The sequence below is a fragment of the Lepisosteus oculatus genome, chromosome 5 (assembly GCF_040954835.1).
Source record: "Lepisosteus oculatus isolate fLepOcu1 chromosome 5, fLepOcu1.hap2, whole genome shotgun sequence".
Classification (NCBI taxonomy): Eukaryota; Metazoa; Chordata; class Actinopteri; order Semionotiformes; family Lepisosteidae; genus Lepisosteus; species Lepisosteus oculatus.
In genome coordinates, this window is record NC_090700.1 from 47,602,801 (window position 1) to 47,629,277 (window position 26,477).

Sequence of the window (26,477 nt, forward strand, 5' to 3'; positions counted from 1 at the left end):
AACTCCAGCTAGGACAGGACGCTGGAAGACCGCTGCAGTTAGGGATTCCTCTCTGCACAGCAGTCTTTCCCCCTCAGCTGGAAGCCAGAGGAGTCCACTGGCAGACAGAAACACAGAGCAGAAAGCAAAAGAGTTTGACAGGCTGAGAGAAAGGCTGTTCCTTCAGCTGCTGCAGATAAAAAGGTGAGAACCCCACCCAACGTCCCTGTGAAATAGAGGATTAGAGACACCACTCATCACAGAACATATTCCTCATAAGACAGGAAGGACAGGTGCGACACTGAAAGAGAACGGTGAGTGGGCTTGTCTTGACGGCAGGAGGAGAAGCGACCAGTGCCCCTCTGAAATGGGAGCCACTGATCAGTGGGATGTGCTGTGCTGCCACCATGTGGCCAGTGTGAGCCGTGTTGTGCAAACCCAGATACTGAGATCTTTCAAACTTCAGCCTGACACAGCGATAAAGATGAGTGTATAGAAAAATAGTGAGATCTGACTGACGGCTCACCACACTAAATCATCTTATTTTCTTAAGTCATTATTTTAGACATTCTTGTGTGCTTATTAATAGCCTTTATGTCTTTTGTGTCCCACAATTCCTCAACTTAGACCAGGGGTGTCTAAATCTTTTCCAGTAGGGCTGGTGATTCTGCAGGTTTTCGTTACCAACTCCACTCTTAATAAGCTACATCAGCTCAATTATCGGCTCAATGACACCAGTTTAACAGCTTCTCCCAGCTCCTCTGGTGCTTCTGCTTTGAAAAGACCTAGAAAACCTATGAACACACCAGCCCCCCAGCACCAGGACTGCCGAAACCTGCCCAAGACTTCACTTCCTGTATTTATTCTCGACCTCTTCATGCTCTCTTGTTGTTGCAGACCCTTCCATTTCCCTGTTTGTACTGGCGAGACGGGCAGGGCGCGGGGCACTGAGGGGTGGTGCCAGGCACCCTTACCAGAGAGGGAGTAGTCCGTGTTGGTCATGCGGAGGCCTGGCGTGTAGGAGACACTGGGCATGTCGTGACCCTTCTCCTTCTGTCTCTGGCGGTACCAGGCGAACAGGCTGAGCAGTGCCATGATGATCAGAAGCAGTACTATGATGCCCACCACTGCGCCCACGGAGTGCCGCTCCGACGCCAGCGCTGGGCTGATCTTAGTGTAGGGGTTCAGTTCCTCCATCATCAGGGCCGCTGTTCAGGGAACAGCGGAGAGGAGAGATGCTCACAGTCAGCACATTGTCCTTCACTCACACTAAGGATTAGCATGTACGTCTATAGACGTTTCAACCTTTTATGAATATTGTGTGTAGGGAGAGATAGAGGAAGAGATAGAAGAGAGGAGAAGAGAGGAGATAGAAGATTATTTTTTATATGCCTTTGTTGTAAAATGTCTGCAGATTTTATTTTACTTTTATCTTTGTTTTGTTTCATGTTAATTTTACTATTTTTATTTGCTTTGGCAACACTGATTGTACCCGCCGGTCCTGCTAATAAAGCACCTTGAATTGAATTGAATAGAGGTTTGTGGAGAGAAACAGCAACTAGCCAGGGTGAAGACAGTATTGGCTGAGAAGGAGGAGAGAGAGAGGCACCCCAGAGGAGAGAGGGGGGAAGAAGAGAGCGACTGCAGGGGTCAGAGCTGCTGTGACAGCTCAACGGATAAAAAGGAGCAAGCTAAAGAAAGAGATATCATCCAGGTTCAAACAGAGTACACAGACAGGCAAGAAAACCCTAAAATATCCGCGAATAAAGATGCAAAGGGTGATCAGACCACACAAGGATGCAACGTGAAGCCCACTATAGGGATCTCAGCCTTCATCGTCCGGCCCCCTGCTCCCCCTGCTCCCCCTCACCCTGGTCGCAGCGGATGCCCTTGTAGCCGGGGCTGCAGTAGCAGGTCCCTGTCACGTGGTCGCAGGTGGCATTGTTCATGCACTCACACAGCTGCTGACACCCGTAGCCGAAGGTGCCAGGCGGGCACTCTGCGAGAGACGCGGAGAAAGAGGTCACACAGGTGCTCTGGGAGGAGGCGGGCGCTGTTTTCATCATTTCCGAGCGCTGCTCGTTGTTTTACTGGCTCAGCTCAAGTCGTCTGCAATTACTTACTGCAGGTTTTCTACATCTCCCTCTCCTCTAGGCTGCACGTTATAGCCCACAGGGAAGAACAAGGCAAGCTTTCGCACACAGGCTAGTGAAAGAAACATGCTCAGAGACGTACACGGAAATTGTCTGATGGTGTTTGGCACTTATCATCGCCACCTTCAATATCCACTTATCCAATTCAGGATCATGGTCCGTCTACCCCGAATAGCACTGGAAAGGCCATCAGAAACAAACACGCACACTCTCGCACCAGGGCCAGTTTTACAGAAGCCCATCCACCTACCAGTACGCCTTTAGGCTGTGGGAGGAAACTGGAGCACCCGGAGGAAGCCAGGAGAGCATACAAACTCCACACAGACAGCACTGCAGGAAGTGCACTCAGGACCCGCTGTGAGGCAGCAATGCTAACCCTTGAGCCACCGCGCAGCCTGTGTTCATCATTTACCTTCCTTTTTAATTCAGTCATTATTATGCAGGACCCCGAAAGGATGAAGCATTCGAGAAATAGCTTATTCTTCACAGGCAGAGGCCACAGGTGACAGATTTAATCCAGGCCAGTGGGACGCTGGGATGCAGTGGGCCGCACTCACTCTGCTCACAGTGGGTCCCGATGAAACCAGTGCGGCAGGTACACTGCCCTGTGATGTGGTCGCAGTCTGCGCCATTCTGACATCTGCACACCTCTCCACAGTCCCTACCAAAAAATCCCATTGGGCATCCTGAGAGAGACAGGGGAACGTGAGAGGCAGGTTTTCTCAGAGCGTCCAGAAATACATGCTGGTTCATCTTGGATATTCTTCTCAAGATGTTGACATCACAAAGAAAATTAGAACAAGCTTTGCTGGATGTGAGAAGGGTATCACAATTTAATTAAATAACAAACAAGTTGAAAACAAAAGAAGTGAGAGAATTCCACATCTAAAACATCCACATTTCCATAGGTACTGCCGCTGCAGTGCCAGGGGCTGCCAGCAGATGTCAGTGCTTGTGCACACAAGTTAGAGAGCGAGCGAGAGAGACTCACGCTGAGTGCAGTACAGACCGGTCCAGCCAGGGCTGCATTTGCATTCCCCATCATAGGCGCTGCACAGGGCTCCATTGTGACAGTTGCAGGTGTGGATGCAGTCAGGACCCCAGTACCCTGAGGAGCAGGCTGCAGAAGGCACAGAGACACAGGGTGAACCCACACGTACAGTACAGAACCTGTCCCTAGATTCTGCTGGGACATGTTAGGACAGGACAGGCTTTTCAAGGAGTCCTTCAACCGGGATCAAATACTGTGGATGTCAAAAATGTAACAAAACATGTTTTTAAATAGTGCACTTTACCAGGATTTTATAACAATAGGAGGGCACTCTCAGTTGTGTCAGACAGAAAGCATTCAGTTTTTCTTTTTTCTTTTTAACTATAAATCAAATAAGGAAACTTTGCATTTTCCTAAGATATTGTCTGACTGCAATTATTGGCTTCATCCCTGTTTTTCAGACACTTCCAAATATCTTCTAACAGCGACACGCTTTTCAATTCCGCAGTCACCCCAGACAGCAAAATAACAAAACCAATTACAGCTGCTCCATCTTTTTCATCTTCTATCAGCAAATTTAAATAAGTTTCTGTGATGGCTGCATTGTGCGGGCGTCCCTCTTGCTCCTGCGTGAAGTAACATTGAGGAGAGACATGATATTACCTCCCAGAGAGATTCCGGCTTCAATTACACTGCGAATTAAAAAACTGACACCCAGTAATCAAGACATGCCAGTCACACCACACTGACGCAGGGCAAAGGAGCCTCTCTGGCAGCCACAGCTGTCCTCGCTGTATCACCAGTCCTGACACAGGAGTGCTCTGATTAAGGGTCTGTGTGTGAAGTATTAAATATTCACGGGCCTTGCCCTCACTAAAGTCTCTGTGCCAATTCTGCATTGGATTTCATTTAGAACTAATTTCTCTTTGCTTTCTTTGTTATTTTACCACCCTCTCCATGAGCATAAAACATGCTAAACAATTATCATTTACCACTGTGCATTTTATATAAGAGTGGCACCCAACTGTACAGTTGCACAGTGCTTGTGGTAGTGTAAGCTGGAAGTGAAAAACTGTTGTGCAAGCTCACCACGGACTGCTTGCCTAAGGGTAGCCCCGGTGATGAGCACAAGTGTGCTGTGGTCAAGACAAAGTGAATATCGTGACAGCACCCTTTTCAGCAAGCCGGCAGAGGGCCTCCGTTCTCCTTCCAGAAGATTCAGAAGCTTTTTGAGCTGTAAAGTTCACCCATGTTGGTTCACTTCTGTAGGTGTAGTGTCTACTTGATGCCCACAGGTCTTTGTTTACTTTTCATCGGATATTCCTTTTTATCAGTGGCGACGCGCCTCTGAATTAACAGTGATACGGCGATGATCGTGACCTTTCTTATTGATCATGGGGCACCCGAGAGGAGAGTTAAGCGACGATGGCGGAGGCAGCGGGGTGGAAGAAGAGCCGGAGGAGCGGAAGGTTACCCTGAGAGCAGTCGTCCCCGATCCAGCCCGGAAAGCACTGGCATGAGCCGTCGATGGGATTGCACGTGCCGTTGTTGGTGCAGGAGCAGACTTCCGCACAGTTCCTCCCATACCGGCCACTGGCGCACACTGCGGGGACAGAGCACGGGACTGAACTCCCAGACCCTGGTGCAGTGGACAGAGCCGCTGCAGAGAGCCCAGCGCTGGCTGCAGAGGTGACCCGGACCAGCCCACCGTCTCCTCACTCTGCTGTTCGGAGACAGAGTTGCTCTCTGCCAGGGGCTCCAGTCCTCAACCTGGGGACCCACACCCCTGCTGGCTTCTGTTCCACCTGAGCACTCCATTAAATAATGGGACCTGTGACGGACCTAATATTAGGTTTTATTTGCGCTCTTTAATTGTTTTTATACCTTTAATGTGAAGGGGGTCCTCTTTGAACTAACCGTGCCTCATCAATCATTTAAAATCTCTAATGTCCAAGTTGAAAAACATTTTTTGCAAAGGTTCTAACCAAGGAGTTGAGCTGCACCAAATACCAGTAGTGTAGGGTGTAGGGGTCCCCTACGCTACCCTTCCTGGGTTTGGACATCTTGCACTACCCATGGCTTGAGAAGTGAGGAGGGACCAAGGTATTTTGTGAGTGATTGCTAATTTCTGACAACCACGTCTGATTGAACTTGGTTGCTGTCATCCCTCCTGAAAAAAACTCCATAAAAAAAACAACTCAAAAGATCAAGTTTAGTAGGCCTTTGATATGCACATCCCTTCTTAACAAACCCAGTGAGATGCGAGCCAGAGCAGCTGAAGAGAAAATTACCCTATCAACTCTAGTGGATAACCAGGAAACACAGTGCTTAATCTTAGAGGTCCTGTTTAATAACTGGGATATGTACAGTTAATCCTGGCTGCTTAGATACTGCACAGACAAGCCAAATAACATTGAAGAGAATTAAAATAGAGCTTGTGTACATTTTTAATATAATTAATATTTAAATACTTCGTGACATTCTGTTAAATGAAATTTTTAATTTTAAATTAAACCTCACTGTAAGACACATCGTACATGATTTTGGACAGCGGGATTAAGACGAATTTGAGTTCAGCCAGGTTTCAATATGATCTGTTTTAGACGTACAATGGGACACACAGAAAATCTAAGAATAAAAAAACTTAAAAAATGAAATCCTGCTGTGCCGTGTTTAACAGAATCAGAGAAGCTAAGAAGTTGAAATTCCAGAGTTTGGAAAAGGCCACTTGTTTGAGACAAAATGGTAATTAAATTTTTGATTGTAATTTATTATTATACTTCAACAACTTCTTTCCTCATTTCTCCCCTAAAGCTCTTCCAACATCTTCAAAACTGGCAATTTGCATTTCAGGCTCATGCAGGAGTTCTTAAAATCCCGGACAGCATTTTGTGGTGAGTAATTCATTAACACCTAAACCACCTCCCCTCCTGACAGGGAAGGTATCATCAGATTGTAACCACTGCTAGAGATAAGATTCTCCCTTTTCAAAGTAATTAAAATCAGCACAGTTACTGGAGGATTTTTTAAAAATTCTTCTTATTAATTTTTTTTTATACATATACAGTAAGTCGGCTTTCAAGTTAATAAAAATGAATTTGAGATATTCTGTCCTGCTATTTCTTAATTCATGCGAAGTCCAGTTAATTACTGTTAAGTGCTGTCTATGTTTTATCTCTTTTTAACAAGTCTCCCTTGCTCTGGGTGTGCAGCTTGGAAAGAAGGCAGTCATTAGACTGAAACCCTGAAGGCTCCTTACTGTGGTGTGGAGATCTGTGTGTGCCAGCCCCGTGAACTGACTCTTATAGACACAGAACTGGGCACCACAGTTCATCAGACATCCTCACCGGTCAGTTAAGACCTCCTAGATTTAGACACAGCCTCTTGAAATAAGCCGGCAGTGACACATGCATAAACCTGTGTTATCCGAACCTGTTTTCTGTACGGGATAGATTTTTACCGTGCAAAGGCCCTACTGTAACAGCACCCAATGAGAAATTAGAAATACCTTTGTAAAAATCATAATATGTTTAACCTAAAGGGCAATGACTTACTGTATACACACATAAATAAATAAAACATGCAGCTGAGTCTGTACATCAGAATTTATTTTTCAAGAAATAATGAAGCACAAATAAGTCACTTCAGAATGGGGCATTGAAGTCTTATAAGATGGATGACTGCAAACCCTACTGTTCCAAATGGACTGCCTTAAATTGTCTACAGCCAGCAAAAAACTTCATTCTCCAGAAAAACCAGAGAACGTCACTTTCTGTAAGGTGTGTAGCTGCTGTAATGAGGTGTGCTGATGATCTGACCTCACAGCACCGACGGACGTGATCAGACATATTCAGGTTCCCTGCTCTGCAGACAGCCTGCGAGCCGGGCAGAGTTGAGGCCGGCTGGCAGGCTGGCAGGCTGCGGGCAGGAGGGCTCTGCGGGCAGGCGACACCCACCTTGGTTACAGAGAGAGCCGAAGAAGCCAGGGAGACACTCGCAGTGCCCGGTGATGTGGTGGCATGGGCCGGTGCTGTGAACACACTGCGGGCACGCCTGGCTGCACCACTGCCCATAGAAGCCAGGGGAGCAGACTTTGGACAGAAAGAGAAAGAGCAGGGGAGAAAGAGAGGGGAAGAGTGAAATCAGGGACAACAGAAAGAAGGAAACGGGACAGAAGAGGAGTGACAGGACAGGAGAGTTGGGGAGAAGGTACAGAACATTTTTAGGGAAACAGAACTGAAATGGATAGTTTTCTTGTAAAGCATGACTGGGCTGTATTCATTTCAGCTTGACAAACAACGATGAAAGGCTTTCGTGTGGCATTTCCCATTACTTTTAGTGTCAGGAGATCTGTCAGGTCTACACTGCTGGACACAGCCCTGTCTCCCTTTCTCACTGCAAAGCCATCTTTCTTCATTAAGCTCATAACAAGCTTTAATTGATGTAGGCTTTAATGGTGGTGTGGTGTTTTTCTAGTTGACCTGTTTTTGCCCGCTGTTAGCTTTTGTAATTAAGGTAATAGGCTAATCTTGGAGACACAATTAATCTTGTGGACAAACTCTGTCTTGTTTATGGTCTTAGTTTCTAAAGATAAACACAGATCGCCGTTGAGACTGCAGCTTTTTGTCAGCCGTTGACCTGGCTGTGATGATACTGCTCTCTTACTTCTCTGGCAGGATGTCCCGCGGTAGCCAGGTGCACACTCGCAGGTGCCGTCCTCAGGTGAGCATGAGCCCCCATTGTCGCAGTTACAGGACACAGAGCAGTTGGGCCCCCATCGGCCCTGGATACACACGTTGTCACAGTGGATCCCTGCAGGGAGACACGACATGTGCCTTTGAGTGATTTCATTCATAAGGCAACTAGGGCTCAAAGGTTGAGGCCTTGGGTTAGTCCTTATGAGACAATTCTGCCATGGTTTCCCCTGAATTTTTACAATGTATATTTTTCACTACCTGAATTAACAGATTATGATATCGACATCCTCGTTACAATATCAACGAGCCCTCAGTTACACAATCAAACCCTTAATTACGATAACATTTATTTGACATGTTGGACGCTTCACCATCGTATGTTTCAAGTGAACGTTTGACGGGAAACAAAATGCAAATATTCCGATGAAGAAACTTCTTAAATCAATTAAGGCTTCAGTGATCTAAGGAATGAAAACCAGCAGGCGTGCGGGTCACCAGGACCAGGACTGGAAACTGCTGGTGTTCTGTGTACTACCACTACAGTCGGCACTACTACACAGTAAATCACAGTATTATACGGTTCTAGAAAAGTAAAAGGAGAAGACAGAATGGTACAAATTTTGCATGGATCAGGACGAGAAAATACTGCAAGCAAGTTATCAGGGTTAGCTCTAATAAGTCATACGCAAAAGCCGAAAAGAGCTCTCCAGAAGGAGCCCCTGTTAAAGAGTCCCTCACTCCGGCTGGCCACCTCTCTGAGCTGCATGTTTATCTCCGAGGAGCAGCTCCTGTCGCACAAAGAGAGGAGATCAATCCGACAGGGAGGCTCAGCCCGCTCTCAGGCCACTGCGTGCTGCTGCCTCCCTGCTCAGGGGAAAACACACAGGCAGCGGCCGTGCATGGAGAGTGAGCACAGCCTTATTAGAAGTGCCTACCATCTGCATTTCCTCCAGTTTGTTGAGGCATGTTTCCTAAATGCGATTTCAGAATGAAAACATTCTGCTTGATTAGCATTTTCCACAAATGTTTTTTTTTTCTGGCCCGCAAAAGTATTCTCTGTGTTCTGTACATTAGTTTCTATTTGAATATATTCTGAGATTTTGTTTTGTACTGCATTTTATTTAATACAAAACGTTTCCTATCACCATAACCAAAACACTGTAACATGTATATCTAAGAGAAAGAATCCCTTGTCTAATAGTAGGAAATACCCTTTGTTTTTGTTTCTCTCTTCAAACCCTCATTACGGGGATTATATACTGTACTGCAATAGCTCCAGCTCGATCTCTTCATTAAAAGTTCTGAAGATGCAGTGAGCCTGTCAGTCCACCTCCTCTTCTCTCATTCTCTTTCAGCAACAGATTAAATGCGCCGAGCTCGGCGGGTCTGGAGGGACTCCCAGTTACAAGAGCGGGGAGCGTGATTCCGGCCGAACCCCCTCTGTGTCTGCCAGCCCCTGCCAGCCCCCAGAGGGGCAGACGCGCGGCACATTACAGCACACAAGATCCTTTTAAGATTGTGCTCGTTTGGAAAATGAGCCTCGTCTGTCTGGGCCTCATTTGAAATTTCCTTTGACTGGAAAATCTCTGAGTGCAGGACAACCATTAAGATGCCACTAATCAAATACCTTTGAATTAAACCTACAAAATTCACAAAGTTAATTTCAAACTGGAGATTACAATGTCGTGAGGAGGGGGCAGAGAAGGACGCAGATCCCCAAACATCAAAAGAGAGCACAGAATTACACTGGGTGGCAGAGGTCAAAGGACCTTGTCATTTTCCTGAAAGACTCTTTAAACTAAGTGTCACACTTCATTAAGTGTGAAAATTAATCTGAAGATTCAAATTAATTGGCAAAATGAATTTTTCAGCCCCTTTTATTTTCAGCAGAAAATGAATGGGCACATAACACTCTGAGCCTAATGGCTAGAGGCAGCTGTTCCTTTAGAAACCGACGGAAACAGAAAAGGAAAAAAAACTCAAAGTGTCTTCAAATAACTTTGCCTTTTCAACTCAGGAGATTGACATGTAACTGCAGCTTCCAACCAGGGGAGGAATACACTGCTCACATACAGTATGCTAGTCCCTGCCCCTCCAACAGCTTCTATTCCTTTACTTTGTGTTTAGTATATCATTGTGAAAGTAAGAAATAAGGTTTGTATTTCTGTCTGGGCTTGTTTTTCATTTTATTACTAAAAAATATTCCAGCAACCGGTTACATTCTTTACCTCCAGTTTCTTCTTATTACTATATATTCATTTTGAGGCAACTGAAAATAAATATACCAGTAAAAGAATGGCTCTGTGCTCTCCAGCTAGCAAAAAAACCTGTCTAATACACTGCAACACATGCCTCTGCAATGGCTTCCTCTACCCACTACTAACACAGTTATTCCCTTTACATTGTTATGCATATCGAAAAGCACATAATCCAAAATAGGAAAAACTGTACACATTTAAAACAGAATAGATGCGTGAAGAGAAGAGATGCTCACTCCTGACTCTTGGAGGGTTAATGCCCTGCAAGCCTTACAGAGATCTTCAAATCCTCAGTAGAGCTGAGGACCTGGAATTAGTTGATTTTATACCAATTAAGTCAGTAACTGATTCAATGAAGCCATCAGGAACTCAGGTGGGCAGAAATGTACTACACTCTTTGGCTCTCCTGGATTTGGAGTGAGCCACGTCCCTCTGGGCATCACAGCTTTAGAGATATGTAGCTAGGGAGACAGCCAAGACAGCAGGGAACTATGCTGCTTACCTGGAAATGTAACATGTTAGTCTCCAGCCCCCTCCTTGCCCCCTGAAGGTCAAGAAGGCCGATCCCTGAGAGTGGCCCTGTTTTGCATAGCTCCCTGGGGTGTAAGAAGGGGTACGCTCACAGAGCTCAGGGGAGCTGATTTAATGCGTGTCCCCTCTTGACTGACAGTTGCCGCACTCTTTAAAGGCTGCTTTAAAACTCAGCTTCACTTCCCAGGCCAAGCGCTTCTCTCTCTGGCTCTCCAAGACCCCAGTGACTCAATTACACTGGGCAGATGGCACAGCCCCTGCCGAATATTCAGAGCGTGAGAGTGCCAATGATAATGCTTCCTTCACCAGCTAATTAAATTCTACCCTCTCTGTGAATACATGCCCTCAGCTCAGACACCTTACCAGTTAAAGACCTAAGAGGCCCTGCAGGCATAACCTTTGTGGCAAAATCCTTTTTATTTTTAATATAATAATAATACAGCTAAGAGTCTTGGCTGGGTCTCTTCTCCCCGCATTAGTAATTCAGAGGGTAATGGTTCAGTAGAGAATATAATAATCCTCACCCTTGCTGTGACATTCAGTTTTTTTTCCTTCTCCAACAATTTAACACCCACTGTTTTAAAAATATCCTATCTATGGATAAAAAAAGAAAAGTGAAATATTTCAACTAAGCTCAAAGTTATTACTATATAGTCTACATAAAGTAGGTACTGTACTATACACTGTAACTGCTCTACAAGCATCTAATCCAGCAGCTTTATGAACATGGCATTCAGAGGGTAAAATGCTGAATTGTTTCAGATTTCTTCCATACTTTCACAGCACTTTTACAGTTCTGTGCACCACAATAAAGTCCATTAAGATACTCGGGGAATCCCACTTGGTCTTGGTTAATGATGTAGCCCAGACACAGATAACACAGGGCTTTAAGCCGAAACCCATGAGTGCAACCTTAACTGATTTCCTATTCTGCAACACCGTGTCATGTTGTGATACGTTGTTGTGTCACGTTGTGCTATACTGTGCTGTAGTGTCACATTGTGCTATACTGTGCTGGCGCATCACATTATGTTATACTGTGCTGTCCCGTCACATGGTGCTATAGTGTGCTGTCCCGTCACGTGGTGCTATAGTGTGCTGTCCCGTCACGTTGTGCTATGGTGTGCTGTTCCGTCACGTTGTGCTATACTGTGCTGTCCCATCACGTTGCGTTATAGTGTGCTGTCTCATCACGTTGTGCTATAGTGTGCTGTCCCATCACATTGTGTTATAGTGTGCTGTCTCGTCACGTTGTGCTATACTGTGCTGTCCCGTCACGTTGTGCTATACTGTGCTGTCCCGTCACGTTGCGTTATAGTGTGCTGTCTCATCACGTTGTGCTATACTGTGCTGTCCCGTCACGTTGTGCTATACTGTGCTGTCCCGTCACGTTGCGTTATAGTGTGCTGTCTTGTCACATTGTGCTATACTGTGCTGTCCCGTCACGTTGTGCTATACTGTGCTGTCGCGTCACGTTGTGCTATAGTGTGCTGTCGCGTCACGTTGTGTTCTAGTGTGCTGTTGTGTCACGTTGTGCTGAAGCGAGACATATAATTTTCACCAGCCCCGGTGACAGTCCTGCACATGCTGGGCTCCGGAAACTCACCAGCTAAACGAAACATAAGGAAAGTGAGATTTTGCCGCGGGGCAGGTGGCGGCAGCTGCGAGAGCCCTCCTCCTCCCTCCTGCCGTGCGCCTACCTGTCCAGCCAGCCAGGCAGCGGCAGTATCCGGTCACAGGGTCGCAGCCGTCCGCGTGGCTGCAGTCGCACCGCTCCCGGCACTCCAGCCCGTAGGTGCCATCCTGTTGGTGAAGGCAACAGAGCACAGCGGCATCAGGACAAGACTCCGCAAGCAACAGCGGCGACGCGCGCAGGCAGGGCGGGGACTCACAGGACAGGGCTGCTCACAGCTGCTGCCCCTCCAGCCAGGGGAGCAGGTGCAGGAGCCGTCCACAGGGTTGCAGGCTGCCCCGTTCGCGCAGGCGCAGGACTGGTTACAGCCCAGGCCCCAGGACCCGCTGGAGCAAGGAATGGAGCAGTCCACACCCTGCCAGCCTGAGAGACACAGCGAAGGAGCAGCAGGAGACGGAGAGAGAGGGAGAGATGACAAAGACCACAGTCATTATCGGGACCGTTCAGCTCTACTGTATGTTTATCCACAAGCAATGCAAATGAAGATCTCTCTCTTGCCTTTGTGATTGTCTGTTTTTCTAAAATCAAAATCGGCAATCATACACGTATATGTGCTTCAGTTCAGTTCGTGTAAAATGCCTCAAAAAAGTTAAATTAAAGTTGAAATTCATTAATTCTTTGCCAATATTAAAACATAGTTTAATAGAAAAGAGGGCTAGCAACATTAACATTACAGTTTCAGTGGATTTTTAATTATAAATAAGACTGCAGCGTAATGAAAAGAGTTTTTAATGAAGGATCGTTGGAGAAGGAGATCTGGTGTTCATTAATGTGTGCTCTGGGCAGCTCTGAGACTCTGCAGCTGGTCATGTGGTCTGTATACAGGAGCATCGCAGTCCAGCCTGATTTCACCACATAAAAAAGAGCTGTAGAGCTAAATATGGAGAAAGGGTATTGAGCCCACAGGCTCTTATATGGTATCATGGTGTGTGTTCCCTCTTTCATAAACACTTCACAAGACACTAGTGTCATGTTTCTGGTTTCAAAAACTTGTACGGTAATACAAAGTGTATCTTTTTGGAACTCTTGTTCTCTTTTTGAAACAAGTAAAAGTTAATTCCATGCTGACATGAGAAGAAAAGAAACACGTTTCAGCTGTGGGGCCTTCTTCAGGTGTCACCCGCAGCCGAAACTTTGTGTTTCTTTTCTTTTCCTTTCAGCATGGAATTACCCTTTACTGGCTCCTTTGCAACCTATGCATGCTGATGCACATGCCTACTTGAACTCTTTTTGCCTGACATTTTTCTAACTGTAGCTTCTACATCAGGAGATCCAGGAGTTAGTTTGGTGAGTTGATTCCTGATGCTAGTAATGCCAGGGCCCCTGAGCACTGATGAAGAGCTAAAAATATTAATCTTAAGACCACGATCATGACTTTCTACTTCACTTCTCATAAATGTTCGTAAAACTATTACAATGAAAGGCTCGGGAATTTTATTTGAAAAAAGTGTGCATGTCTGCCTGAGGCATCGCAGCACATCCTGAGAAGATCCTACAGCACGTCCAGGGAGCACAGTACCTTCCCTGCAGGTGCAGGAGCCATCCATGGGCGAGCAGGCGGCCTGGTTCCTGCAGGTACAGATGGAGGAGCAGTTGGTGCCATAGAATCCAGCGGGGCAGGGCAGGGAGCAGTCGTCCCCCTGTGAGAAAGCACAGACTGCAATGCACCCTGGGAGACAGAGCCACAGCGGTTCGCGACTTGAGTCAGCCGGACTAGTCTCCTTCACTGGCTTGACCCTTGGCACATCTGAATCGGCACAGACAATTTCACACTTTTCTGCTTTGTATCCCTCCCTCCCCAGAGTCAGAGATGCACAGTAGCAGCTGTTTTGCAGTCCAACAGTCTCTCTCTCTCTCACAGAGCTAATGAGCTCACTGAGGCTGGGAGCTGCTGGTGTTAAATATGCCAGCCTTACTCGGCTGAACCCCTGAATCCCACAGAAGCACTAGAATAAAATATCTTGTGAAAGAAACATAATATTCCCCACTAGAAACTGTTTCAGGCCAGTCATTTAAATCTCTGTTTTTAACTTTCAGCAGACTGAACCTAAGAGACACCATGGTTTTCCCAGCACTGCATATCTTCTCTCCCTAGCTATGGACTTACAATATCAGCAATGGATCTGAAGGCCTGATTGACAGCTGACAGAGCCTCTTAAGTTCTCCATTAGCTGCCTGCTAGAGACGTGAATTGGACAGCCCTTGCTTGAAAGTATCTGGAAATCATCCATGCTTAACTTTTTAAATAACACTGTGATCTGGGTTTAAAGGAAGACCCTCCTAACAGCTGAAGCAGTAGCAGATACCACAGGTGCAGTAGGCAGCTGAAGTGCAACACATTAGCCAGATACCCATAAGCCTAACTGGTAAAACATTTTTAACACAGCAATATTCCAATTTTGGTACTTAACCTTTGATGTGTTTAAAATCAGTATAGTTTCAAAGAACACAAAAGCAATCAAATTTAACTACTGCTGTGTGAATTACAGCTCCATACAGCTCTAGTACATAAAGGACCAGTGATATTATCTCAATAGAACAGTAGGATCTGGTGACCCTGAAGTCTCTGGGGTACATCCACCTATCCCCCCACTATTTGAAAGCCATTTATTCCTGGTAAGGGTCATAACAACCGGGAAGTAAGGGGCTTGAGGCAGAACAGCAGATCGTATGGCACACACACATACAGCTGTGCACACAGGGACCACTTAGAGACACCAGTTAGCTTAGTCATCATGTTGTTGCATGGTTGGAGGAAGGAAAAAAATATTAAATTTAAGTACACATATTTTACTTTTCTTCTTCATCAGCACAACTGTAGATTTCATTAAAACCTGTGTAATGACAGGGCTTATATACATCCCATTATGGCCAACATAGCTGTAGAGCCTGCTGACTTTACTCTAACCCAGAAAAGTGCACATGTAAAGCATAAGGATATCACAATGGAAAGATTGGACCTAAATGACCATTCCTGTCTGGCCTGCTGTCCTGCCTTCATTCTCCTGTCTTGGTAGCCTTGGTAACTGTGTCACCCTCAAGCTCTCCAGAGCTCTCCAAGCATGTAATCCCATATAAGTTGTGGTAAATGTAGTTATTAGGGGGTGTGCATGTGATTCCACACATCATCTTCATTTGTAAGCTGTATTAATTCCACCTTTTGTACCATCAGATACATCAGCTGTGTGAGGACGTGGGGAAGGGGAGGGGGAACTTTTTTGGTGTTTGACTAGTTTCACCATTAGTATTCCAAGCACTCTTGATCAGGCAGGGCCTACAGTATAGGACTTTCTGTTCTCACTCCAACCTGTACTGTAGTTATTCAGGCCTGTACTGGTGGATATTCAAATAACACACTGCTAATTACAACAGGTTTCACTTGCAAGAATTAATTTCTTTGTTTCTCTGAACAATTTACTGTTTAAAAGAGCAAAATGGAAAATATGAAAAGGAAAACCGATTACTACTATGCAGGTAGCGAGGATCGCGTGAACACTAAAAGTAGTATCATACGGCCCAAAGAGAGTTCATTTAACCAAGTCTTTTATTATTCTGACATGAACAACAAGACCAGTACTCTATGTAACAAAGCTCAGCGAAGCGTAATAATTATCTCAGTTGATGCAGACTCAAGCTTTTTTGATTTTTAAAACTGTGCTTTCTGCTGGAAAGTCACCCAGCGCTGCGTAAAGGCTCACTTATTCCCCCTCACTGGGACTCCTGGCACAGTCTATCAGAAATAACACACACACCAGGTTTATTTAATTCCTCGAGCAATTCGGAAGACTTCTCCATTATCAGAGACCAGTGCATGGCTGGAGAGGTGCAGGTACAGTAGGTGCAGATTCTGGCCATCACAGAGGAGAGTCACCACGCCGGGCATGAGCTCTTCACCCCACTGCCCTCAGGCAAGAGATACAAAAGCATATGGACACTTACCACTAGATTCTTCAATAGCTTCTATCCACTAGCAGTGCGATTCGCGAACACATTTAGATTTAGCCATGCCCCTCAGACCACACCTACTGTACACCCTCTACCTCTACCTGATTTCTAATTTATTTATTGCACATCTGCAGTCATTGTTTACATGTCTGCATTGTTTACATTCAAACTGTTTACTTGTTCAGTTGTACACTGTCGACTGTTTGTTTGTATATTGTCTTGATGCACTGTCTGCACTTTGTGTTTTTACACTTGTTTTAACAATCGAGAGCCTTTCTGTAAGTAAGAATTCCATTGTACCAGTACATGTACCGGTTACACATGGTAATAAAGTTCAATTCAAGTACAGTATACATACAGGAGGTCCCCAATTACAATGAGGGAATCGAGTGTCATGAATGAACCCTCCTGGCGTCCGACTCTGTGGCTCCCTCTGCACCCCCGTGATCAGAGATCTCAGTCTCATGACGGGGAGAAACAAAGCCTGTGCTGATGTCCTGCCATGTAAATCACGCCTGATCCGCTGCTCACCCATAAGGCCCACTGGCATGTAAAAGGGCTCGTCAACACGAGGAACCTCTGCGGCTCCCGTGTTTTTTCTAGGCGAGCGCTCAGGCAAAGCCTTTGACCCAGCTGCCAATGGCCAGCTTCAGACACTATACTAACTAGACAACAATGTGAAGGACTCAGAGATTAATTTGAATGAGTTTAATCTGGATCAAATCAGAATGCTATACACCAGGTAAGGTACCAGATATTTATGCTAGTGTCTCAATGCTTTGCACTTGACTTTTATGTGATAGTTGTGTTAAGGTAGCTCTAGTCAATACAGTAGGACTTTGTGTTCAGGGGACAGGAGTGTGAAACAGTCCCTGGGGACTGTTAATGGACAGGAGTATCCTCCAGCTTGTCCAACCGAGAGTGCCCTTCTGCTCCTAGTGGATCATCTATCCCACTCTGGTGCATAGCCATTCCTTTCTCATCCTATCTACAAATAATGAAGTCTCCTGGCAGCAAAACCTTAGTCATCGGAGTGTTTTTAATTACTGGCCACATGCACTATTACTGAATCAAGAGAGCCTGCCCAGATCTCGGGCTGTGGAACAATGTGGGGGTATTAATTCATGCCCAGTGATTGACGACAGCTAGGTCAGGTTGCCCAGTCTCTGCAGCCATGCACCATGGGATACTAGCACCCCCCAGAGAGACTTGGGCACCATTCCTGGCTGACCTGGCGAGGGAAGCATGGTTTCCCCTGTCTGAGGATAGTACTGGACCTGCTCTCACAACACAGGGATTGAGGTGTAAAAGGCATAAAAACGTTTTGTTCTAAGAAGAAAATGATACACAGCAGGAATCTGACTCTCAGTACTGATCATTGAGAATTTCAAGAAAATATTTTATGATGTTCTTTAACTCTTTCCCCCTTCATCACTCGATGGGAGTAAAGTTTTAAAGACCTGTTCTGAAACAACTTAAGAGATCTGTACAGACATTCAAGGCCTAAAACACTATTCAAGGTAGTTTTTTAACTTGAAACTTGATTTTGTTTTATTTTAAACCACCCATCCTCGACTACTGTAATAGTATTTATCTATTTGGTCTACTGTGATAACCACTTCAACAAGTTCTGTACATGCTCACTAGGTTTTGAAAGCCCCAATAATAATGTGGCAGTGCATTAAAGAGGCACCCAGGCAGAATTCTGCTTTTCCAAGAAGTAAAACATGTGCACTGCACTTTGGTACTAGAATTTCTGAGTACTTTCTGGGGAACATTTGCAGGGATGATGAATAGGAAAAAGTGCCCAGAGGTGTTTAAATGCAGCACATCAGGTGCTACAGCTGAGTTGGATATCAAGCTGTACAGGTATAATTTATATTTAGCAACAGATTTAGACAGTTTTAAGACATGATGCAGATTGTAAACCAATGCATCTCACTGCCTCAAGGGCTGACGCTGCTAAGCCCTACTACTAGAACCACTGACTGGCAACTGTAAGCCCAGCAGATAGTGGCATAAAGCACTTTCAGTTCAATTTCCCCTTAGATTTACTATCTCCTTACAAAGCAGCTGAACGCTCTGAGGTCAGTGGCTGAGTGAAGGGATAATGTTCCCATATTTAGCTCCCCAGGTGTTCAATGGGTCCCCGAGCCAGGAGCCCACCCAGCCTTACCGTGAAGCCTGGCGCGCAGATGCAGGCGCCGGTGATGCTCTGGCAGTCGGCTCCATTGGCACAGTCGCACACCTGCAGACAGCCTTCGCCGTGGTACCCGGGCGGGCAGGCCTCGTTACAGTAGAGGCCTGCCCAGCCTGCCGCGCACGTGCACTCTCCAGACAGGGGGTGGCAGCTGCCAAGACAGAAAGCACCGTCACTCAGCACAGGACCCGAGACTACAGTGTGTCTGCACCTTCTGTACCACTCCCCCGCAATACCCAAATAGGCTGGTAATCTGTGCAACCCTCATTTTTAGTCCATTGTAGGGGGGAAAAAAAAAGGCATCCACAGTGTCATGCCGACATAATACGTTCATGCTGACTCAGGATGGCTGGCATACCAATAAGGTTTCATTAGTAGCATTTACAAATAAAATGCGTTTTAATCAGACACGGGCTGCACTTGTACAGAAGCATTGTTTGCTGTGCACCAGCATTAATTCATAATAATAATTGCTTACACTTATATAGCGCATTTCTGGACACTCCACTCAAAGCTCTTTACAGGTAATGAGGACTCCCTTCCACCACCACCACTGTGCATAGTGCACCAGAATGCTCAGTGGGGAGGAGAGCAGAGTAATGAAGCCAATTTATAGAGGGGGATTGTTAGGAGGCCATGATTGATAAAGGCCGATGGGGAAATTTAGCCAGGATGCCAGGGTACACCCCTACTATTTTCGAGAAACACCTTGGGATTTTTAATGACCACAGAGAGTCAGGACCTCGGTTTTACGTCTCATCCGAAGGACGGTGCCTGTTTACACTATAGTGTCCCCGTCACTACACTGGGGCATTAGGACCCACATGAGCCGCAGGGTGAGCGCCCCCTGCTGGCCCCACTAACACCTCTTCCAGCAGCAACCTTAGTTTTTCCCAGGAGGTCTCCCATCCAGGTACAGACCAGGCTCACACCTGCTTAGCTTCAGTGGGCTGCCAGTTGTTAGTTGCAGGGTGATATGGCTGCTGGCTGCATGGTGTGCAGCATTAATGTTGGCTCAGCGAACACCCCCCAGCATCAGCGCAGCAAAAGGTAAAGCCCAGGTGCTGCACCCATTTGTCTTGGGAGAGCAGTGCAGCTCTTCAATCCGGAAGTGCCCATGCACACCTGCACACACTCCTGCCAGCACGCAGTGCACAAGACGCGCTTCAGTCACACTCCTCTGGTACCACAGCACATGTGCTCCCCAACCCCCACTCACATCTGTTTCCTCCAGACAAAAAAAAAAGATCTTCCCCCGTGTCTGACGGCAATTTTTCAAACTTGTACAGGCGGAAGTCTAATGAGTGAGTGCAGATGTGGAAAAAAAAAGTCGTTTTTTTTAACATGCGCATATTTTTAGGGATTTAGGTCATTCGAAGTAAGAGAAAGAGGAGGATAGTCTGCACTGGAGCTGCGCTAAAAAGTTTGAAAGTCATGTAAATTCCCTGTCTTTGCGCCTGAGAGACCACGGGTGACAGCCTAGCTGGGACAGCAGAGGAGAGAAGAGGTCATGTAACACAGCATCGGGCTGTTGATATGAAAGATGCTTGTGAAAAATGCTCAGCGTTCTGTCTCAGGGTTTCAAAACTCCAGTCACGGTGGGAAACCCTCCTGTAGGTCTGGTAAGCCTCTTTAAACATCAACAGGGATAAGGATTCCATTGGGCCACTTTAAGACCGGAGCTGAGGCCCTGCAGGGTCTGGCATCGGAGGCAACCCTGCCCTTACCTGAGCGTGTTTGAGGTGTTACAGGGGCAGTACTTGTCGCAGGTGAGCCCGTACAGCCCCGCTGGGCACAACCTCTGCTGGCAGTGCGCTCCCTTGAACCCCAACTCACACATGCAGGCCCCGTTGATGTGGTAGCACTTGGCACCATTCTGGCAGTCGCACTTGTGGGCACACTGTCGACCATAGGTGCCGACAGGACACTCCTCTTGACACCTGTATTTAAACACAGGCCCCCCGCAGGAACAGCGTCAGCAGAGGGCATTGAGCAAACTGTATAAACATCTCTATACGTTTCTGGGCCCTTAAAAAAGGACATAGGCTACTAACATGTGCTAGATGCATACTGGTAACAGTGAGACATATGTTCCTACTGTAGCTCCAGTTCTATGGGCCAACTTGACTGACCAGAAATGTGACTGGACTGGTGCTGTGGACAATTAGACTCCAACCACCAGCAAAGGCCACCCCTTTGATTACAGAGCTAGCACACACAGCAGGCGGCTGCACCCGGAAAACCACAGCTAAAAGATCCAGCTCATATACACGTTGTTCAGCCTTGCCCCCCTGAATCCACAGGCTGTGTCCTCTCCTGTCAATATAACCTAAGGAACAACTACATTAACTATGCAGATTGGTCTCTTTTTTCTTAAGTCCACCTTAAGGATTTGGGCAACTAGACAGAAAGACGATATTTATACAAATGGTGTGAAAGGTCTGTGGGAATATCGAAAACCCCACTATTATGGGTGCCAGCAAAGCTCAATATAGAATGACTAGAATGATGGGACTGTGTAGATTACTTCATTTTGGGCCCTAAGAGTTAATTTCCCTTCAGTGTATTCTAATCTGAAAGACGAGAATGAGAGTGTGAGAGTGAGACTGCAGCTGCTGATGCAAAAGAAGAGCCGTGAACATTTTCTCAACTCCATTTCAACAGCACAGGTCTAAAGAAGAACAGCCATTACAGTTCTGCAATAATCCAATCTTCACCTGACAAAGACAGAATGAACGTCTGGGCTCCAGCAGCGTGGATCAGGACAGGCACCACGTAAGTGAACAGTATTCTCAAAACAGCGCATACACATTCTGAGACTACGCTTTGTGCAGGCTGCAGTTACACACACAGCAGCAACCTTCACAAAGCTTCAGAAACTGACCCTCACAAGGTCATAACACCGGACCTCCGGCAGACCCCTGTTATTCGCATTCATCGCTGCCCTGCTCAGCACTACGGCTGTCTGAGGCAAAGCTCCAGTCATTAATTGTAATGAATATAATTAGAGCTTCAAAGATTCCCTGTGCAGAATAACAAGGAGACCAATGGAAGGACTTTTCCACAAAGCTAAATATACATTCTTGGCAAGCCATCAATCTAACATGTCCAATAAAGTCATTAAGAACCAGATAAATAGCTCAATTAAATTATAAAGTGGACTAGTTATGTTTCATGTTTAAATTACATTGGCTTTTGGCTTATCTGGTGAGACTAGCATTATTACATGAAGTGAGCGCTAACACAATCTCAGATTATTCCGAGCAGGTTAATTCAGTTGTCACTAGCAGAATGAATGAGGGTAATTTCACAAAATATTAAACTAAAGACACCAGACATTTCAGCAAGAAAATGCTTCCTGAAGAACTGCTTCATCTGGGAAATTAAGACCAGGCTTTAAAACACAGTAGGAGAGTATATATTTTTTTGACTCTCCGTGTTTCTTAGTTCAGATCTTTAGATGGAGAAAATCATGCATGCCACCCAGAAGGAGGTGCTATCGAGAGGTTACTCCTGACGGGCCGAGACACTATCCGGGGTCACCTGTCTGCAATGACTTAACATCTTTGTATAGTAGTGTGATAAACTGACTCATCAGCTGAATGGGATCTTTTGAGCTAGAGGGACAGTTTTATTTCTGACTTTTTGATAAAAAAAACATTGTTTCAAATACCTACAGCTTGGAACTGAATCAGCTCTGTATATAAATTAGATAAAAACAATCGAATAGTGGACATCATCTATATTGCAAAAGAACAAGTGATACTGTAGGTTTATTCCATGCTGAAAAAAGAAGAAAGAAAATAACTTTGTGTTTTCTTTCTTCTCTTTTCAGCATGGAATAAAGCTATTACTTGTTCCTTTGAAGCCTACACATGCTGACGCAGCTACCGACCTGATCAACTATACTGGCCTGGTTCATGTCTTCTAAAACAATACACTGACTTACAGAAGAGGACAGTATATCATGGGAATGTTAGGGAGGCTGGCGCAGATGAAAACTTTTTATCATTTAAGGCGGCAATAGGGAGGAAGTGCCATTAACACATGTAAGAAAGGTCGGTGCCCATACCTCTCTCCAGTGTACCCAGCTGTGCACTGGCACTGCCCGCTCACATGATCGCACAGCCCGCCGTTGTGACAAGGGCAATCCTGGCTGCAGTTGATGCCGAACTTCCCAAACTGGCATGGCTGGGCACACACTGAGCCCTGCAGACACAATCAACCCACAGAGAGAGAGCTTCAGGAGTGGGTAATATATTACACCAAGGAACTGAAAACTACTTGTCTGACATCCCGATCAACTGCGCATTACTGTTGAATCAGGCCAAATATACAGGTCTGTGTAAGCAAACTTCAGTCACTTAGAACAGTGACCATGATGCCAATCCATAATGCAGCTATGCTGCTGTTGAGACTTGATGTTGGTGCTATAGCTCATAGAGTGCTCATCTTTTGTTCACCTCAACCCCCGTTACTATTAATTAAAAACCGACTAAACAGGCAAACGGGATCTTAAAGAAGAAATCATTGGTGAGCTGACAGAACTGACTTTTGAGATTGGCAGTGTGGCTTTATGGAGAGGTCTTGGAGCAATTAGCCTCACAATATTTTTAACTACAGCTGGGCATTGTTTACATTTGCACTGGATTTCCCCTTAAATCAGGCTGCTGAATGATTCCTGGGACGCGTTTTGAAGCGCGGTTGCGTCTTGATCTCAGCGGGGGGATCCGAAAGGGGCTAAGCCGGGCGGTGAGTGTGGCAGTTGGCGCAGGCGTGCCCGCCGCCGGTTCCCGGACCGCCGCGCCCCCCCTCGCGTACCGTCCAGCCGGCGGGGCAGGAGCACTCCCCGGAGACGTGGTGGCACACTCCTCCGTTCTGGCAGGGGCAGCGCAGCTCGCACTGGGCGCCGTGACTGCCGGGCGGGCAGCGCTCCTCGCAGCTGGGCGGCCGGCCGTCAGAAACAAGCACGTAGGAAAAAACAGCACGGAAAGGGAAAAACGATGACAGGAAGCGACAGGACACAGAAACACAGAGTGCTGGCCACTCACAGTGAACCAAGCTGCTGTGCATCACTCCTCGTCCACGGCCACAAAATGCTGTGGGACCCACTAGTGATGTGTGCCACAGACACAGTTCTATTTCATTTTTCTGTGGCACCATTTCTATTTCTATTTATTGTCTAGTGTTTTTCCAGTCAGGACACACAACTTATTTTCTATCACAGTGTAGCCATCAGTTTTCCTATTCTAATCAGTTCTAGTGGGTATTGATGAATGCTGTCTTCTGATCCTAACTGGGAGTCTCCCATGCCTCCCATGCTGGGTCAAAAACATGTGTTTTTACTCCAAGGCAGAAAAAAGAAATAAAAAAACAGCACCCTGCAATTCCTCCAGGGTAGACTGGAGCACCCCTCTATTTCTACCCCTATGCAGCAGAGCTGGACCCAGGATGCTCAGCTTGTTCCGCAGATACTCACAAGGCGCCGGTGTAGCCTGGGGCACAGTGGCACTCCCCTGTCTGGTGGTCACAGGTGGCTCCGTTCTGGCACTGGCAGTGCAGCTGGCAGGCTTTGCCATAGTAGCCGGGAGGGCAGGGCTCCTCGCACCGCCAGCCCTGGTAGCCGTCGGTGCAGACGCACGCGCCAGTGATGGGGTTGCACAGTGCACCATTCTGACACTGGCAGCGGTTACTGCAGTGCGGCCCCCAGTAGTCTCTCTCACAGCCTGCAGCACAAAGCAGGGAGAGGCTGCACATTTATGAAACTCAGTAAAGAAATACCTGGGCTCCTACAAGCAGAACTGGTACAGTACCACAACACAGGTATAAACTCAGCGTGGCGGACAACGTTTTATGAATCCTTTAGACCATGATCAGTAAGCCAACTTCTCCCTACAGATCAGGACTCCTCTAAAGGCAGTCCCCCCAACAGCTACATGGTAAAGCTTCATTAAAGTCAGCTCTTTAATTATTGAAATGAACAGAGTTATAATCAAGCGAATAACTACAGGTACGGCTGCAAAGTCCTACAATACAAGAACTGTCTGCTTTACAAAAAAAAGGGCGAATACAAAATTCTGTTTCATGTGTTTTTTATAGTGTTGTCAGACACTGTGCCTCATCATGTTCTTTTTCACAGAACTGCCATTCTCTCACAAGCAAGTAACAAAAACAACAGATAATTGAGTAACAGAGTATAGCTGTATGGCTAATATTGGGTTATCTTTTTCGGCACATCTTCTTGGTATCTGGACAATCCAACACAGTGGTATACCCCCACTGACTTTCATTTCAAAGTGAGGGTACTCAGTACAGGCACATCTTTTAATGCTGCTGATTTAGGAAGGTCAGCCCTGACAACAACACAGTAACAAGAAGTGGAAGTTAAGACAAACCTTCTCTCTTCAAGTCAGTTCCCTGTCCTCTGACTGTTGACCACTGTATGATCAGGTCTTCTTGGAAGTAACTGCCTGTTTTTGCAGCTTCCAAGAAAACCCTGTCTGCTTAATATGGTTTGATGCCCCAGCTGAACTGCAGATATTGATTCAATGTGTTCGCTGTGCTGCTCCAGGCCCTGACACAGGGAGGGCAGCTCTGCACTGATGATTTCTCAGAAGATAGAGCAAATGACCCTCACACATAAGATATGATTGGCGTGTGGAGCAGAGCTGATTTTGGAACAGATCACAAAGGGCTTGTATCTTTAGCAGAGCAGCAAGGTCACCCATCAGCATTCATCAGCCTTTTTACCTAATTCAAGCTTTTTACTGAAAAAAAAAATCCATTTGGGTAAACTAATGAGACTCCTGTTTCATAACAGTTTGATCAATTCCAGGTTTTATCACCTTAAGAATCTTGCATAAATTGCATATGATGGAGTTACACAGCATGTTTAATATTGGCTTTACTTTAACATCATGTTAAACAGGCTACCTACTGTAGACCGACAAGCGGAAATCTGCATCCTGTATAAATTTTAATGGCTCACACAGTTTTGCAAAAGGAGTCTCATCAGTTTCCATGGAATTGCAGGCTAAGACTAAAATCTTAAATACAGAAAGCATGAAATATACCAAACAAGTTGAGCATTTGCAGTACGGCCAGGATGCATCCATGCAAAGAAAGAACAATGTGCAAAATCTAGCTGATGTTAAACAGCTTGTTTCTGTTCTCTCTGCATACTCCTCAGCTGACACAGCTGTGTGCAACTACTGTATCTCTAAGCTGCCTGTATTTCTTCCATTATCTTGCCCATTATTAATTTAACTATAAAATAGACCCAGGTGACAAATATATTGAAATGTAGGCACTGTTTAATTTGCAGAGTTGTCTAATTCCCAGTAACTCAACCAACATTGCAAAGGGAAATTCTTAATTCCTCTTTAGCTGCAAGTTAGACGCTTCAGCATATTTAAGTAAAGCCTATTTATTACCCTTCTCCTGCTGTATCTATAAATTGACTGTATTTTTTCCCAATAGCATGAAGGAACGCAGTCAGAAAAATGTCGGAAACCCGTCTCCCCTGAGGGTGTGTTAAACTGTGATGAAAGAGGCAGAAACCATGTGCAGGATGCACTCTGCTAAGATGCCTCCTCAGGTTATAACTAGTTTAATGTTCAATACACAAACCTATAGAGAAGGAAACTAATGTAAGCTGTCCAGGCAGAAACACAAAACTGCCTGGGAATGGGGGATTCTAAGGGATCACCTGCATGGTCTTGTTTAACTAACATGTTACAATTCTATGAGCAATTTGCCCAAACAAAAAACAGGATATGGCAAGTTTAGATTTTCTGAAGGCTTTTGATAAAGTTGCACATCTTTGGGTTGAGAGCTGGTTAACGTTAGAAAAGAGAGTGTACAGATAAAGGATGAATGCTCAAACTGAAACAAGATAATTAGGGGAGTACCACAGGGATCTATATTAAGACAATTTCCTCATTTATATCAATGCTTTAGATTCAGGTCATGTCAGTAAACTATCTAATGACACCCAAACACAAGGATTAGCCAACACTTTAGAGGCAGCA

At 45.8% G+C, this 26,477-nt stretch overlaps 1 protein-coding gene across 4 annotated transcripts in view; it reads right to left on the reverse strand.

Moving 5' to 3' along the window:
* megf11 (multiple EGF-like-domains 11) overlaps positions 1 to 26,477 on the reverse strand; it is an 87,057-nt gene that overhangs the window by 7,367 nt on the left and 53,213 nt on the right. For all 4 annotated transcript variants that reach the window (XM_069190559.1, XM_069190561.1, XM_069190558.1 and 1 more), the window contains 15 exons: positions 23,927 to 24,173; positions 23,269 to 23,389; positions 22,520 to 22,656; positions 20,175 to 20,387; positions 18,424 to 18,598; positions 13,822 to 13,942; positions 12,502 to 12,665; positions 12,310 to 12,412; positions 7,789 to 7,935; positions 7,080 to 7,214; positions 4,598 to 4,726; positions 3,124 to 3,252; positions 2,690 to 2,818; positions 1,850 to 1,978; positions 954 to 1,187 (listed from right to left, as the gene is read on the reverse strand). In XM_069190559.1, coding sequence (XP_069046660.1) covers positions 954 to 1,187; positions 1,850 to 1,978; positions 2,690 to 2,818; positions 3,124 to 3,252; positions 4,598 to 4,726; positions 7,080 to 7,214; positions 7,789 to 7,935; positions 12,310 to 12,412; positions 12,502 to 12,665; positions 13,822 to 13,942; positions 18,424 to 18,598; positions 20,175 to 20,387; positions 22,520 to 22,656; positions 23,269 to 23,389; positions 23,927 to 24,173 — 2,313 coding nt within the window. The remainder of the gene's footprint in view (positions 1 to 953; positions 1,188 to 1,849; positions 1,979 to 2,689; positions 2,819 to 3,123; positions 3,253 to 4,597; positions 4,727 to 7,079; positions 7,215 to 7,788; positions 7,936 to 12,309; positions 12,413 to 12,501; positions 12,666 to 13,821; positions 13,943 to 18,423; positions 18,599 to 20,174; positions 20,388 to 22,519; positions 22,657 to 23,268; positions 23,390 to 23,926; positions 24,174 to 26,477) is intronic.